This window comes from Myiozetetes cayanensis, unplaced genomic scaffold, assembly GCF_022539395.1.
Source record: "Myiozetetes cayanensis isolate MyiCay16 unplaced genomic scaffold, myiCay2020 scf3, whole genome shotgun sequence".
Lineage (NCBI taxonomy): Eukaryota > Metazoa > Chordata > Aves > Passeriformes > Tyrannidae > Myiozetetes > Myiozetetes cayanensis.
In genome coordinates this window covers 46,785,023-46,801,150 of record NW_026087521.1, presented here as the reverse complement: position 1 = coordinate 46,801,150, position 16,128 = coordinate 46,785,023, and the positions used below count along the sequence as shown (strand labels likewise).

General features: G+C 39.7%; 1 protein-coding gene across 5 annotated transcripts in view; it reads left to right on the top strand.

Moving 5' to 3' along the window:
* ANKS1B (ankyrin repeat and sterile alpha motif domain containing 1B) overlaps positions 1-16,128 on the top strand; it is a 420,494-nt gene that overhangs the window by 390,517 nt on the left and 13,849 nt on the right. For all 5 annotated transcript variants that reach the window (XM_050323424.1, XM_050323422.1, XM_050323423.1 and 2 more), the window contains 3 exons: positions 1,212-1,340; positions 5,199-5,270; positions 15,702-15,788. In XM_050323424.1, coding sequence (XP_050179381.1) covers positions 1,212-1,340; positions 5,199-5,270; positions 15,702-15,788 — 288 coding nt within the window. The remainder of the gene's footprint in view (positions 1-1,211; positions 1,341-5,198; positions 5,271-15,701; positions 15,789-16,128) is intronic.

Here is a 16,128-nt window from a genome sequence, read left to right as displayed (position 1 = left end):
AACCCAAACTGAAATAATCATATAGGAAAGGATAAAGTAGTTGGAGAGAAAATAAGCAGGGAAAGGAGGATCAAGAAGGAGCAATGTGGTTGCAAAAAGACAGAGTGAGAAGAAGAGGGCAATTCAGAGGCAGTCCAGACCAGACAGAATAGGAGAGAAGTAGGACTGGTGGCAGAGGGAAGAGGGGTTGGGAAGCAGAGAAAAGAGTCCATCCACAGGTCATTTTCAGTTAAAGTGAGCTGATGCTTTGACGGCATCCCTGGTGTTGAGGATGTGGGCATATGTGAACCAAAAGTAGGAGAGATCACAGTTAACAGCTAAATAGTCTCAGAATAATAATTATTTTTTGCATGGGCCTGCAAGGTAGAAGGAGCCCCAAAGGGTCCAGAGGTCAGTCCGGGTCCAATAAAGCCATGACCAAAACCACAACAATGGCAGGTAAGACCCAGACCAGCACTAGCAGTCTGGGAACATACCTGTAGTGATGCCTGCATTGGCTCTATTGGAAGGGAGAAGAGTGTGCTGCAAAGGGACTTGGCAGCAAACTGCAGTCTTACCTGTGTTCTCTGAGGGCTTTGAGGAAAGAGAGGAGATGACAGCTCAGGAAGGCAATCGCCTGTATCAGTGAGAATGATGAATGTGGAAGGGCAATGTTACTACCTCCACAATGAGGAAGCAAGAGATGGTGATCAAAGTAAATATTCATAAAGAGATTAAAGAATGCCTCATATTTTTGAAGAATGTATAATCAGTCTTAAGTTCAAAGCAAAGTCTCTGTTATTTAGCCATTTAGAAAAGTTAGTTATATGTGCTGGATAATGGAAGACTCATTAACTGTGCAGAAAAGCCTGTAAAACACATAGCAGAATTTGTGAAAGGCACTTTCATGCATCTCATGATTTTTTTCAAGTGCTCTCATCCTCATATATGTATTGTAAACACTTATTTTTAAGGAACATTTCCGGTGCCTAATGATTTTATTCTCAAAGCAAATAGATTTAATTAAAGCCTCATTAAACACTACAGTAGATGATTTTGGATTATAAATTAAATCACGAAAAATGTTGTAGGAGTTGTGTTCCCTTATTTTAGTAACATGGCTGCTATGCATAGAAAATAAACTCTTGTTAATTGAGCACAACACTGGAGGTCTATTTTGTAGCTAATTTACCTGCACATATTCTAATATCTTGAACAACTGTGATTTTCAGACAGGAGACTGGGGAGAGCCTTCAATTACCTTGCGACCTCCAAATGAAGCCACAGCATCAACACCTGTACAATATTGGCAACATCATCCAGAGAAACTCATCTTCCAGTCATGTGACTATAAAGCATTTGTAAGTGTTGATAAATATTAGTGGTTTGATTTGGGGTAGATATGCTAATCTTGGATTTTGATAGGCTGTTGTGTTTTACTTCCAGTTATAATATTTTCTCAATCACTTTTAGTGAGACAGGCCACTTCTTCTGCGAAACTGTAATTGTAATAAATGAGAAACAAGGATGCACAGTACTTTTTGCTATGAATTTTGTGATACATTGCAGTCCATGTATCAATAGTGTTAGAGAATGGACACTATGAGTAAGTGGCCAAGTATAGAAGTGACACCCCTATTTCTCATTTGTCACAAATTCCTGTCTAGTAGTTATGGAAGAATAATAAAGCATAATATGGGATCCTCATGCCTACCTTAATGTGTTCACAGTAGTTAATTTAAGTGTTGCCTCACCTGAATTTTATAGATTTGTTTTTAGGGAAGGGAGATAGAGAAGATGGAAATCAGGATTCTGAAGCAGTGTTTTCCATCTCTGGGACAAGAACACATTCAGACCTCTGCCTAACTGTTGGCTACTTGAAGTACCAGTAGCAGTCAGTTCCATCAGGGCAGGGCATGTTTATTTTTACCTCTCTCTAGCTTCAGCTGATTACCACTTCCCATCCCTGGACAAACAGATCTTCCTTCTACAGCTAAAGGCAATTAGTGTTCTCTATTGTGTTATAAATGCTTGTGGAGGAGAAAAAGGTCTCCTTCAACACAGAAAGTAATTTTGGGTTTTTCTTTTTAGTTAAAAACTGAAATCTTGAGTTTCCTGAGAACAGGGTGGGAGGACTGGAGCTTCTGGGGATCTGAAGAGGTGACTCAACTCACCTCTTTAAATGCTTACATTTCCCCCTCCAACTTTGCTGAAAAGCGTTGTTGAATTTGCTGAAGGAGCTTGCCAGACCACTCTGCGTCCTCTTTGGAGGTGGCCCTAATGAAGGAAGGCTGACTTATGGTACAAGGAAAGGGGCTCAGTAGTTGCAGTGCCTTTAGCATAATAGCTAAGGGTTAACCTCTGGTCCAGGTCATGGTGTTGAGATCCTCTTCACTTGAAGGGGCTAAGATCTTTAGTGCTTTTTAGGATCGTGCTCTGTTTACCAAATACAACTGTATTTTGGGGGAGAGTTGGAGGCTGCTGAACCTCTTTTGAAGCATATCTGGAAAGGTAGGAATTAGAGACTAAATGCAGGTGAGACAGAGCCTGGCTCTCACTGAGCAAGGGCAGAAGGGTTGTTACAGTCCTGTCTTACTGGAGTACATTTGTATTTTCCATCAGACCTTCATTGGGTAGAAATTGCCATGAATGCAGTGACTGTCCTTGGACAGTAACTAGAACCTCTACCTTCCTCAGCAAGTCATGGTCAAGGACCAGCTCACCTACTCTCAGTCTTCTTCTCCTACTATTCAAAACCTCCTAGCTCACCTCAAATTGAAAAGAAAGCTTAGCAACTTCTAGTTCTTTAAATATTTTTCCTAGTTTCCAATAAAGGGAGCATGAGTGCCTTTTATCGTATTGCATGATCCAGCATGTCACCCTTGTAATAGATTGGAAGGCATGTGGATCATTAAATAAATGACGTTGAGATGACAAGGAATATCTTAAGTTACTGGTGATTGAGGAAACACCTTCTTTTCCTAAGGACCATGCGTCACTGCTTCATTTCAGATCACTGAGCTGTATTGACCTCAGCCTTATAGAGTAAAAGCCTGACTTGTAAGTTATGATGGGCACAGCTTTCACTGTGTGCCACATCACTCAGTTAAAGCGTTGGATGTTCTCTGCATTGCTCCCATATGCTCTCAGTATTTGAGTAGGAACTTTTCCAAAAGCACAGCAAGTCAAAGGGAAGCAAAATTCCCTGCTAGAGTTTCAGATCTTTCTGACAACTAAATTGGACGGTACCTCTGTGATTTGTTTGTCTATTACACAGTCCTCCCTGGGAAGCATTTCTGAATGCCTTCTGCTTTTTGCTGCTGTGTGGATGGGACAGGAGCTGCCCATCTCTTCTCTTTCTTCCTCTTGTTCTGCCGTGAGCTCAAAGCACCGCTTTTTTCCCCTGGTGCCTGACCAACTGGTATCTTTCAAGGAAAAGATATTTTTTGTACTATAGTCCATAAAAAAAATAAGAAAATTTAAAAAAAGTTGAAGTAATTGCAAACTGCACAGGATGCCAAAAGTGTCAGACAACAGGATCCAGAAAAAAATGCAGTTCAACTCAATACGCTTTTAATTTTCTAATTTTGGAGTTTGCTTTATATTTGTTGTTTTTCTTCAAGGGCAATACCAAACTGTCCCACCAAATTAATACCCAAAGCCCTATTCATGTCATCATCGAACCCCCAGCTGGACTTACAGCTGCTCGGTTTATGAATCTTTCACATCTGCAGTCCTCCAGGAATGCCCTTCATTCATTCCTTTCTGGTGCTTGTCTGGTAGTGTTGGTGTTGCTCACTGTTCCATCTATAATGCCCTATAAAATGTTTCTTACCAACTGACATATTGGCTACTGTCTTCATTGAAATATTTATGCATTTTCTTGCAGGTCAGAGACTCCTGCAGTACACAGTGTGAAGTGAAGGCTTTAAAGAAAATATCTTAGTTTAGGTCAGGAGATCAGAGAATTGAACCAGTACATTCTCTGTTCAGTTCCAGCTTGCGTTCAGCTGTAACTGAAGTTCTTTTTGATAGGTTCCTGTCTAAGCTGAAGCTGTTTCACTATCTGGTTGGGTCAGTTTAGGCTGTTTCCAAGGGGAGGCAGTGTGGTAGAGTGAAAAAGGTCAGGAGGTGGTGATGGGCAGCAGCATCCTCTGGGAAAAGGGTCCTGCCCACACTGGCTTCTCTTCTGCTCCTGTGTTGCCTCACTTAGGACTGGAGACTTAAGAGAAGGCATGGCCTTGTTCTGCAGTGAGGGTACAGGGAGAGACATCTCTGTGCCTTGGGAGGAGCAGGTGAGGGTCACATGCTCTCCTCTCTCTACAGCTAAGCCAGACTTGCATGTGACATCATACAGAAATACAGAAACATCCTGTTAGCAGTATCCAAACGTGGCAGAGATGGGTACTGAGACCCCAGAAGAACAAATCCAGAGGAGCAGAGCCTACTATCAAGGTGCAGGAGGGCTCAAACTGCATGTGCCAGCAAGTGACAAAGTGAGGGAAAGGCCTGTAGGAAGGGGGCTGTATCGGTGAGGCACTCACTGCCTTGTGTGCCCTCAGAGATGAGCGGGCTCCTCTGAGGGCACAGAGGCTTTCAGTGAGCTGAGCCAGGACACAGCACCCTTCTGCTTCCTCTCACCCAGCCCTCCTCCAGATCAGTAAAGGCGCTAAAATAATCATTCAGGGTCAACCTTTCCTTAGGAAGAAGCTAGCCTTGGTATAGATTTGTTTTCTCTGTTTCCTGATATTGGGCTCTGCTGTTTGCACGTGAATTAGTTACAGATTGAGTACAGTGAAGTTAAGATTGATGCTGCCCTTCACATCCACGTGATTGCACACATAACAATAGGAGATCGGCAGATGGCAGCTAAAAAAAGCAGATTCTCTGTTTTTTAATGAAATGGCTTTTTTTAAGATGGAATCTGTAGTATTTCCTCATTGTTTGAGTGACTAAAGCGAGGAGACTTTCAGATATTGTTTCAAAAGACATGAGCTGATTCAATACACTTGTTACTGTGCATTCTTGTTTTCTAGGTTGATTAATGCATTGGTTTAAATGATTTATCAAAGAACTACAGAGTAAAAAAACTCTAAAGCAATGTATTAAGAAGTTGACTGCTACAAGTATGCTTTTTAAAGGATTTTAAGTGCATTTCTGCAGATGTTTGTCTGTTCTGGAATTTGAGTTAAATTAAGTTCAGTGGATTTTTGTTTTAGTATTTAGGTTCTATGCTGGTAAAAGAGTTAAGAGGCACAGAGTCAACACAGGATGCGTGTGCAAAGATGAGGGTAAGTTTGTAAACCTACTTCTTTCTGTATCATAATAGTATTAAATAACATCAATCTGTGATTGGTTGTACTGTGCCCTTTTCACTTCTATAATGTACTGTTACCCGTTGCTTTTCCTTGCACTTACCTTACATCTTAATTTCAAGTACTAGAAAATTTAAAGGTAGACCCAAATGTATGCGTTTTGCTTTCTTGTGAATTTTTGAGTATGTTTCAAAGTATTGTCCACACACTTTAAACATGCCCATATCAAATTGATTTTATGAACAGAATTTATAGCTTTTATATGATAATCTAAATTGAATTTTCTATGTGACAGTATGTGTTAATAAATATATTAACACGTTATCGAAGATTTTTTTTTATGCATGGTAAATCCAACACTCACATAATTCTGTGGATGCTTTTACTTACATGAGTGTTTCCATTAAATATGAGTTACTTACATGCTTTTTTGATTGAAGGGTAAAATGTGATCTAAGTCAGTCTCAACTGGTGGTAGAAAAGCAGTTAGGTTTCCTTCAGACTGTTCAGAATATGTTTTCCTGTGGCTCCTTGTCCTGATACTTGTTTGTAGAAAATTGCAACAAGGCTCGGTCTGTCTCCAAGAGACAGACCACTGCTGGAAACTCAAAACAAACCACAGCCTGATTTATTCCCAACTGTAGTTGTAATAAGAATGAACCTGTTCATAGCCATGGTGAACATATCACGGTCTGGCATGATTAATTAATGAAGAATGTAATTGTTTGCTAATCTACCAAACATGTACAATTACAGAGATGAATGAGCTAAATTTTTTCTTCTGTGTATTGTAAGTTTTGTATGCAAGATGCCTCTGAGCATGAGATGTGGCATTCGGATCAGTTAGAAAGCTGGAAGATGTGTAAAATTCATGCAATCAGACAAGCGTTTCCTACTGGTTACATATCTGCAGCACACAGACTTTTGTACAAGCCATTTTTGCTAAGGACTTGCAGTAATTCACACTTACTAGATTGCCTGAAGTCCTGAGGCTTTTCAGCTAATTACATGCTAATCATTCCTTACCTGGACTTAAACTCCTCTAAAAAAACCCAACAACTTGACACAGGGGGATCTACAATCACATACACTTGTTCTGGGGAATTAATTGAGACTGTAAGCCTACCATCTTCCAATCCAATTTTCAAACTGTCAGGCTTAGCAGTTCAATTTTTTAGGCATATGCCTGCACAGGTCTTAGGGCAGAATTTGACACCATAGTAGCATGTGACAACTTCAGCAAGTTTTCTGACTGAACCAGGAAGCTTAACATCAAAAAAGGCACTCTAAATAATTTATAGCTCTTTTAAGATATATTTTTGTAAGTAATAAGTTTGACTAATTTAAATTATATAACTGAAAGAACCAAGTGCTTCAAAGCAAATTTAATTTAAAATACAAATTTTCTATAAAAATAATGGAGTTGCACTAGTTGTCTGTAGTGCTGTACAGGGCACTTATATAGCACAGTGATGGGGTTTATGTACATTTATTTTTTACATTTTCTTTTGAAACCACTGTGCTGTGAGAATGTTTATTTTCTAGTCTGAGGTTTTTCATTGGAAAGATATTTGAATAAAACAGTTTTTAATCAAGATTTCATCTATTCTTTCTGTGTAGTCCTTTTAATCATGTTCCTATTCAAGTCAAAAGCAAAAACCTTTGACTTAATGGGAACAGGTTATTATTTTAACCTGTTTCCCAGTGAGAAAAATGTATCTTTTTCCAAAACTTTCTACCTATAGTTGTGTTTTGAAAGTTGGTGTCTGTGAATTGGGAGTCCAAGTTGTCCAAAGTCATCCTGAAATTTTGCATTTTGCTGTGATGTTCATTATTGTATTTAAGTACCACTGGGTTGTCATTGAAAATGCGGCTTCTGATATAGTTACATTTTACTTTAAATGTGTTGAAAGGGACATTTCACTTAAAAAAAAAAGAAGTTAAAAGCTAGATATATTATTTGCTGGCTCTCAGGTGCTGAGTTCTGTACACTTGTCCAGTGTCTCTAAAGTCAGTAAGATTTTTACATAGGGTTGTACTTTTGTGATAGAGCAATATTTTTTAATTTTAGTTTTAGGGTTTTTTTGCATGTACATATTTCAAATCTGTAGCATGCTGCAATCTGAAACATATTGGGGGAGGGGAGTATGTCACACATAATCTTGTACCATATTGGGGTCACTCCCTGCAATTTTTTGATCTTTCTGGACTCAGCCACATAATGGTTTTATGGAGAATGTATGAAAATTAGGTACCTAATCTTTCTGTCAGTGTGGCTTTAGCTTCTCCATCTTTAACCTAATGCTGCTAAAAAAAGTGTTGATATTCACTGACTGTCTTCCAGTCAGCAGGTGCACAAGAATGAAAGAAGTGCATCAGTGAAAAAACCAAAAAACTTGATCTTCCTTAATCATTCATAAATACAGAGAAACAACAAAAATGACATGTTTGCTGACTGCAGATCCTTCACTGTTAGTTGTAGATGTTCCCAGGGCTTTCAATTATTGCAATTGATGGTTTTGGGTCTCAAGGGAAGTGTCATGCAGTTATCCCTTCTGTCTCTCCACAGAGAGGCTTACAGTGCCCTCCTTCTCTTATTAGCTGAAGAGTGAAGGGAAATCCTAAATCTTCTATAATGTAAAAAACCACCAATAGTAACGAAAAAACCCAAAACCTGGGAACCTTTGTCTTCTTCTTGGCAATCCACTGTGCTTCTCAGCATTGTGCAGCAATGTGCTCCAACAGAGCAGATGATGGATTTGTTTGGGGAAAATCATGCAGATGCAGTAACTTGAGCTCAACAATAGGGTCAAGGTTACAAGTGGAGTTTTTTTCCCTACCCAAAATTGCAGATTCTTGTAGCCATTTGAAATTATGGACATTTGGCATAAAAACTTTGGTTTTCTATTTGTATAGTTGCACTCCTTTATATTTTATGGTTTCTCATTTGTTTCCAGCTATTTTTTCTTGCAAACTGCCTTCACAGTCGACAGTTCTGTCTCCTTATCTCCATTCCTCACCTGCTCTAAACTGACCTTTGGTACTTGGAGATTAAATCTTGCTGTCCTGGCCAGAATAGGTTTATTAATTATATTTGAGAGATGCCTTCAAGAAGTTAAGAGCTTTCATCTTTCCCAGTGGGGAGAAGGAAATAATGCAAGTTGCATTTTCAGTCAGACTGATGCCTTCACTTTAAATCATCATAGGAAAATGGAGAATACAATGTGTTTGCAGCAAAATAAAGGCAAGGAATAAAGTTAAATTTGAGTTAGGAAGGGACTTGTTCTCTACAGAATACTCCATCTGGCATTTACACATCTGAATTCCTTGACTAGGTAGGAAGGGGATGGTTTTATACTTACTGGCATGAGCACAGTACCAAGGATGACTCTTTCCTTGCAGCAATGTTAAATCACTGATGTTGCATACACCAACTGCACACTCTGAACCAGTCAGATATTTACTGCAGCAGAAGGGAACTTAGACTTTGTTCTTGGATCCTGCCACCTTCCTGAATATTATGTATCTTTCTTATTTATTTTGTTGTTAGAAAAGAGGCTCTAAAGTTCAAGTCAAAGTTCTGAGGAACCACCAATATAGTTCTGTTCACAAAGCAGTTATTTAAATGTCTTGCTGACTTAAGACCAAAATGTCAAAGTTAGAATTGTTACAAAATCTGCTTCTCTTTATCTCTGGGAGAGGAAGATGAAGCAGAGTTGAGTCACTGAAAATGGGCAGCATCTGGGGCATTTCTTCCTCATTTAATTTCTTCTTACACAAAGGAGGAGGACCTGAATTTAGATGGCAGTCTCCTTGTTTCTACCAAACCCTTTCTACTTTTCCATCTCAGCTTCATTCCCTCACCCCCAAAATAGAAGTGTAGAAGCCTCTGTAGGTGTCCTAGTGAAACTAACAGGCAAGTAAATGTTGGGATCAAACACTGTATCTGAGAATTCAGATTCTTCAGTCTCTGGTCTCCTGAGACTTGTAGCTCTCTCGCTCTCTTGTGTGGCTGCTGCTTTGGGAGGGCCTGTGGTGGAAAAGGCACATGGATATTACTCAAAAGGAAAAAATAAGTGGTGGAAGGTCTTCAGTCCCTGTGAACATCCACATCATGCTGTGTGTTCTTCAGAGGATTTTACTTCCTTGAACTCTGTGGTTGAAAGGAATATAAGGTGCAGGAAGGATGCAGAGGAGTGTTTAGAGATACTGCAAAAGCAAAAAACCATCTCACTCTGAAGTACATGAGTTGCAGGTGCACCCCCAGTGCAATGTTCACATTAATGATATAGCTTGAAGGCATCCACTAATTGTAGAGAGGTAAGCAGTCTCATACCACAGGGATTGCAGATGCAGTCTTATTCCAAGAGGTGTTAAATTGTGTCAGTAATGCATTTTTAAGCCTTTTGGACTGAGAGAAGTTATTAAATATTTGTTACAAGGCAGACTTGAGTTTCAAAATTGGCTTCAGAACTAACTGTTCAGTTGTGGACTTAGACTTTTTATTTCCATTTCATCTCATGCCTGATCTTGTCAAAGCGATTCACTTCAAGTTCCTCTTCCACAGCTGGTCGAGGGAGGTGAGTGTCTCGCTCTGCTCTGCACTGGTGCAGCCTCACCTTGAATATTGTGGCAGTTTTAGGCACTGCAGTATGGGAAAGATATTAAGCTCTTAGAGAGCACTTGAAAGAGGGCAGTGAAGATGGTGAAGGGCCTTGAGGGGAAGCCGTATGAGGAGTGGCTGAGGTTGCTTGATTTGTTCCACCTGGAGAAGAGGAGATCTCATTGCAGCTACAACTTCCTCGTGAGGGGAAGACGAGGGGGCAGGCACTGAACTCTTGTGGTGACCAGTGTCAGAACCTGAGGGAATGTCCTGAAGTTGTGTCATGGGAAGTTTAGGTTGGATATCAGGAAAAAATTCTTCACCCAGAGAGTGGTTGGGCACTGAACAGGCTCCCCAGCAAGTGACCACAGCACCAAGCCTGACAAAGCTCCATAAGCGTTTGGACAACACTTTCAAGCACATGATGTCATTCTTGGGGCTGTCCTGTACAGGGCTACGAGTTGGACTTCAGTGATCCTTGTGGGTCCCTTCCAACCGAGGATATTCTGTGATTCTCTGAACTGTTTAATGAGGCTTCATAAGCCTTAAATAAGTAGCAGACTTATTTATGCAGGTATGATAGTAGGTGGCACTAATACGTATTTTGAAATATGCAGTCTGATGCCATTTGGACTTAATAGTTGCTACCAGTTTAGGAAAAAGTTAAAAATCTTATAGTGAATTGGATTCCAGTGCATAATTGAATAGGAAAATTGCCAGCTACAATGTTCATATAGCTATTAAAAACCAATGTAGGACTGAACTAGCAGATTCATTTGCAAAAGTAAAAAGCCAAGATGAAAACTTAAGATTTTTACAAGCTCATAAACTTGTATTCAGAATTTCATTATGTATGGGATTGTTAGTGACTTGTCACAGTTGAATAATGTTTTTTTACTGTGTATTTGCAAGATCAAGTATAATTACATACACAGTAAAACCTAAAAAAGACATGATTTCATTTTAGCTACTGTATGGAATCTGAATAATCTGGTTATAAATTTATGTATAAGTACATTGAAGTGGTCAACATGGCAAAGTAGAAGTACCAATGTATCCCGTTTCCTCTTGGCAGGTAATAAATAAATGAGATGAAAGCGTTTTCAGGGTAGGCTGGATTACAGCATGTGTTATGGTTTATCAAGTGAATGTGTGAGCATCTTACTTGGACACCATTCTACGTGTGTTTCTGAATTTCTTATTTAGCTGCTTTGTGTGTGTGTGTGCTCAGAGATACCATGTTTTGTACACTATAGGAATGTTCAAAGGGTGTTGGATTAGTACTCTCAGTTCTGCACAGAACAGGAACATTGTGGTACAATCCTGTCTTGAAAAGGTTAAAGGCCCTTCAGAGTTACAAGATTTGTATTTGCTTTTTAAAAATAAACTTCTAGTTTATGTTACTTTATTCAAAGAACAAACTCCTGCCTCTTAAGCCATTGTTAATTACCTTGATTTGTTAGGCACACTGGCAGGTGGATCTCAAATTAGTTGGATTAGTTTATATTGAAAATAAATGTCTAACAGTTCTGCACAGCCTTTAACTCAAAATCAATATACTGGGTGGAAATGCTTTACGCACTTAAGACAATTTGTATTACTACTATACTACGGAAATGTGTTTAGAGGTTTGATATGAGAATGGTATTTTTTTCGGTGAAACTAAAGAAAATTCATAAATTATGAAAAGCAAGCTTGCACTCGCTTCCTCTCTGGCACCACTGCTCTTGCATCCCCTTATGACCTGTTCAGAAGGAGGAATTGGGAGCAGCCCTGTCCAAGCCTATGCAGGCTTTTGGTACTGTCCTATGTAATGGCTGCAGAGCGTTCAGATGCAAACTTTGAGTCATAAATTCAGACGTTTTTTGTAAAAGCAATCACTGTACTAACCAGGCAGTTATGCAGATGATGCCTTCCACCTCCTTCCACTGAACTGATCTCCACTGTGGGTGCTGAGGGGATGAAGCAGCTTCATTGCAGAAGCTGCACCAAAATACAGAGACCACTATTCATGATATTCTTTATTCTAAAGAGGAAGAGGCTCTCTGTCTTTTAGGGGAGGTCTGGGGAACCTGCACATATATGACATTAGATTTAGGATGGTGATGCCTTCTTCTATCTTCTTCCTCTGTCTGCAGATAAGCCTGCTTTATGGTTCTTGAATTATACATAGCCTGCTTTCATGTAGTTACTCACCTGTCCAGCATGAAGTATTTCAGAGGTGGGACCAAAGCTGTCTCTCTGGCATTGTAGACTGTGCAGCATTGAGACTCCTGGCTGCAGGAGCACTGCACCCGTGGAGACAGGGCATGCACATCTGTCCTTATGTTGATGACCAGCTGATCAGTGACAGGCACTGGCAAGGAGCCTGGAATAGGCTTGCTGTTCATCCATTTGATTCTGCTGAAGAAGTGTATTGAAACAAAGAGCCAAAGTTACAGTCACAAACAACGGAGTTCATAGGAACTATGACCAGTTCCAGGCTAGTGAGTACTTGCCCAAAGACAGTGTGCTGTCACTATGATTGCTTCTATATGAGATGAAATATAATCTTACGTCTCTGGTATGAACACGCCTTGGAGCATTAAACCATATGTCAGCATGCACATGACATCCAATGCCAGCCCTCAGCTGTGACTCCTATAACTTTGGCTCATGTCCATCTGCTTCCCATAGAGACACCAGATGGACAAGAATATTTTGTTATCTCATTGTGTCCTCGTGGAGTTGATATGGTGGCTAGAACCTGAAAAGCCCAAGGAAAGAGAATACTGGCTCCTGTGTTCCAGCTTCTTCTCAGATTCTGGGCACAGGCACAGGCAGAGATGCCCACTTGGCCTGCACAGAGATGTAAAATGTCTGACCAAGAAAGCTGTGGGACTTCATCTCAGCATCCTGGAATTCAGAGCCAAAGCACTTACAGTGCCTGAGTGAGCAGTATTCATTCTGTATCTCTGAAAACTAACGTTACACATTCTGGCAGACACCTGCTCCATTAAAAAGAAAGGAACAGCAAGCAAATAGTATGAGCTCACCATGACAACTCGAAACTGTTGAAGCCTGGAAACTGCTTGGAAATAATAATTATGTGGTGGACTTCAGTTACTGTATCACTGAGAGTTGAGCAGGGGAATAGAGCTGTGTGTTTTTCTTGATGGCACTGTCATAATAACAAAGCATGTTATTCCACTGCCCAACTGTTTGTTGCAATGGGAGTACCAATGCAGAATTGTTTCTCAAAATCTTAATTCTACACTGGACTACAGTCTTCCAGAACACCTTTGCACAAATCCTGGGCGTTTTATACTTTACAAGTTGATGAGGACTATCCCCTGCTCCTTACCAGCTGAGACAGTTTGGCTTAATGAATTACAAATGTCCATCAGTCTGATTCATTTCCTAATTTGCCAACTGTAATTGAATAGCTCTTGATGAGCTGTTTCGCTCAGATACAGTCTTCTGGCAGTTCACAACCTTGATTAAATACTAGAGGTCAGGTCTGGTCTAGACAAATCCAGGTGAATGTGGAGCAGATAAGGAAGATGATGAAATTACAAACTACTGTCTAGAGGAAAGAGGACACCCAGATAGTTGGTAGAGCATGGCCTTGCCAACAGGAAGCTTCAACTTTATGACAAATGCCAAACAGGGAGAATTAGACCAAAAAGCTAAAATATGTGAACTTAGTAGCCATGTTTGTAGAACACGTTGAAGGAGAAGGGGAATTTTGCTGCTAAGGAGGCGAGGGAGGAGGTAATTACAATAATCAAAATGGGAGACAAAGAGCTCTTGCATGTAGCTGTCGGGCTAGAACAAAAGCACAGAAGTTGGATGATTGCTGGGTTGCCAGATGATTAAAGTGATATTGTTGTATTTGTGACTATTTTGTCTAGTATAAGCATATGCAGGCTTTATTGCTTGTTATTCTGATGGATGGATACACTGCAGCCTCCATACAGGCACTCTCGTGCTTTCTGTGCATTGAAGTTGAATTTTATGAAAAGGCTCATATGAGATCTATTACAGTGACACACATACATATGCACAGGTAGGTACTTGCTCTGCTTTTGGCAGGGCTACCATTTCTTTCTCCACTCAGTTCAGAGACATGCAAATCGGATTAGTGTCTTTCTTCAGATTTTGTTAAAATTCTTCACGATGTTTTACCATTTAAGCTGTCATTTCTTAAAAGTGCCTAGAATTCTGGCTGAAAGGAGCTTTCTCTGGGATGAATTGACACTTGATTGTTGTCTCAAGTCTCTCATCATTTGATATGGAGAGATCCAGCAGTCCTCTCTATTACACAAATGGGTGGGGCTCTCATTGAAACTTTAATTAGAGGTTTTAGTCTTCATGGCATGGAGATTAATTGCAGAATGTAGCTGGATGTGTAGCTTTGAGTTTCATGCTGGCAAAAATGGAGTCTTGTTTGATTCTGGAAGGATTGAGAGCTGATAAGGAGACTTGATTGTAGGGGTTTGGTGGTTTTGGTTTGGTTGTTTTTTTTATTTAAAGCTTTTGTTTTGTTCTCTAGTGTTAGCATCACCTATTTTTTAAAACATATTTTCTTCAGTTACAGTCTGTGTTTTCAAGCCTATAACTGTACTTGTTTATTTTTCTTGGATAATACAAAACCACCACTGCTACTTTTGTTCAGCGGCTCTAATGATCTTCCTAAGTGCCAATTCTAGACCTTTCAGCATGTTTACACTTTCCTTACACACCTGTGCTGATGTTTCTTCATATTTACCTGTAACTGAACTTACTCTTTCCTCTCAAGAAAATATTTGATTGATCTCTGTGATTGTTTGAAAATGCTCTTATGAATAAGTATTCTCTGAATGTTATTTTATTTATTTATCTACAGTGGTTGTGTATAGAATAGTCCATCATTGTCTTCAACCTTAAAAGAATTCAAATCAGCTGTAAATTATTATGCCATATTTAGTTTTTTCGTTGGTTGGTTTTGGGGTAGTTTGAGTAAATTTAATTTGTAAACAACATTTTTTTCTGCAGAGAACTTAGACCTGACACAGATATTTGCCCAGTCTGTTCAGCAGGAAATATCTTTGCTATGTGCATCATAATGAAGGCACACTGAAGTAAACTAGCATAAAAGAAAAAACAATCTTCTAGGGAGGCATGAACTGTAGGTAGGAGAACCTGGCACTGAGGGAATGCAGAATAAGTCTCCATGCTAATTCATGTGTAAAGCAGCTTCCAGGAGCAGCTGCACTCAAAGTGCAGACGGTCAGACGTGACAAGATACAATGTCAGGCTGACGGATTGACTGGCAGGCCTAGAGGGTTGCAGGGATAGTTCATGTCACAAATACAACTACAAGAAGGCAAAAGAGTGAAATATTTCTAAATAACAACTAATTACAGAAAAGAAATGGTACTACGAGAGGTACCACACTGTTGGTTTTTACAGCTGGGAAGGGCAGGAGGGGAGGGAGGCAGCAACGGATGGGGCATAGCAGGTAGATGTCCTAAACACACACGTTTTGGGAAATGCTGGTTCCATGACTCGTCTGTCTAAGCCTGGCAAAGTTACTTTATTCTCTTCTTGTTGTGCTAGGAAAAACGAGAACTTTTACCATCCTTATAACAAAATTAATGCTTTTGGTTTTGTTTTGGGTTTTTTTGGTGTTGTAACTGCAAGGCAGGTATTTCAAAAGCTCAGAGCATAGTCAGCTGAAGAAAAAGTAAAATACTTGTTTAACTTAGGTATTTTATCAGAAGAAAAGAGCACTGTTCTTGCAATGCAACACAAGTCTAATAACATCTTCATTTTGATTTCAGAAGTCTACAGAACAAATGAAAAAAGTACCAACCATTGTCCTGTCTGTCTCTTATAAAGGAGTCAAATTTATTGATGCCACAAATAAGGTATGTGCGATTTTTCAATACTAGCTTTTATTTCTCACAACTAGGAGAAATAGTAATACCTATAAGGCCCAGGGCAGAAAGGGGACAGATTTGCACTTCGCGTTTTCCTCTCCTTTTTTTCTCCTCTTCTCTCCAAAATGGATGTAAGGTCGTTGCCATTCTTCAGAAACTCAGTCTGGAGGACAAGTGAAGCAGTTTTAATGGCTTATTTGGAGAACATTGTGTCCAGCGTTCTTCCATTAAAAGGCAAGCTTATCACAAAAGGCATTTGGCAGGGAGCCTCTGTGGAATCCTTTTTATTTATTTATTTATTTGTTTGTTCATTAATATAATTTGGGCA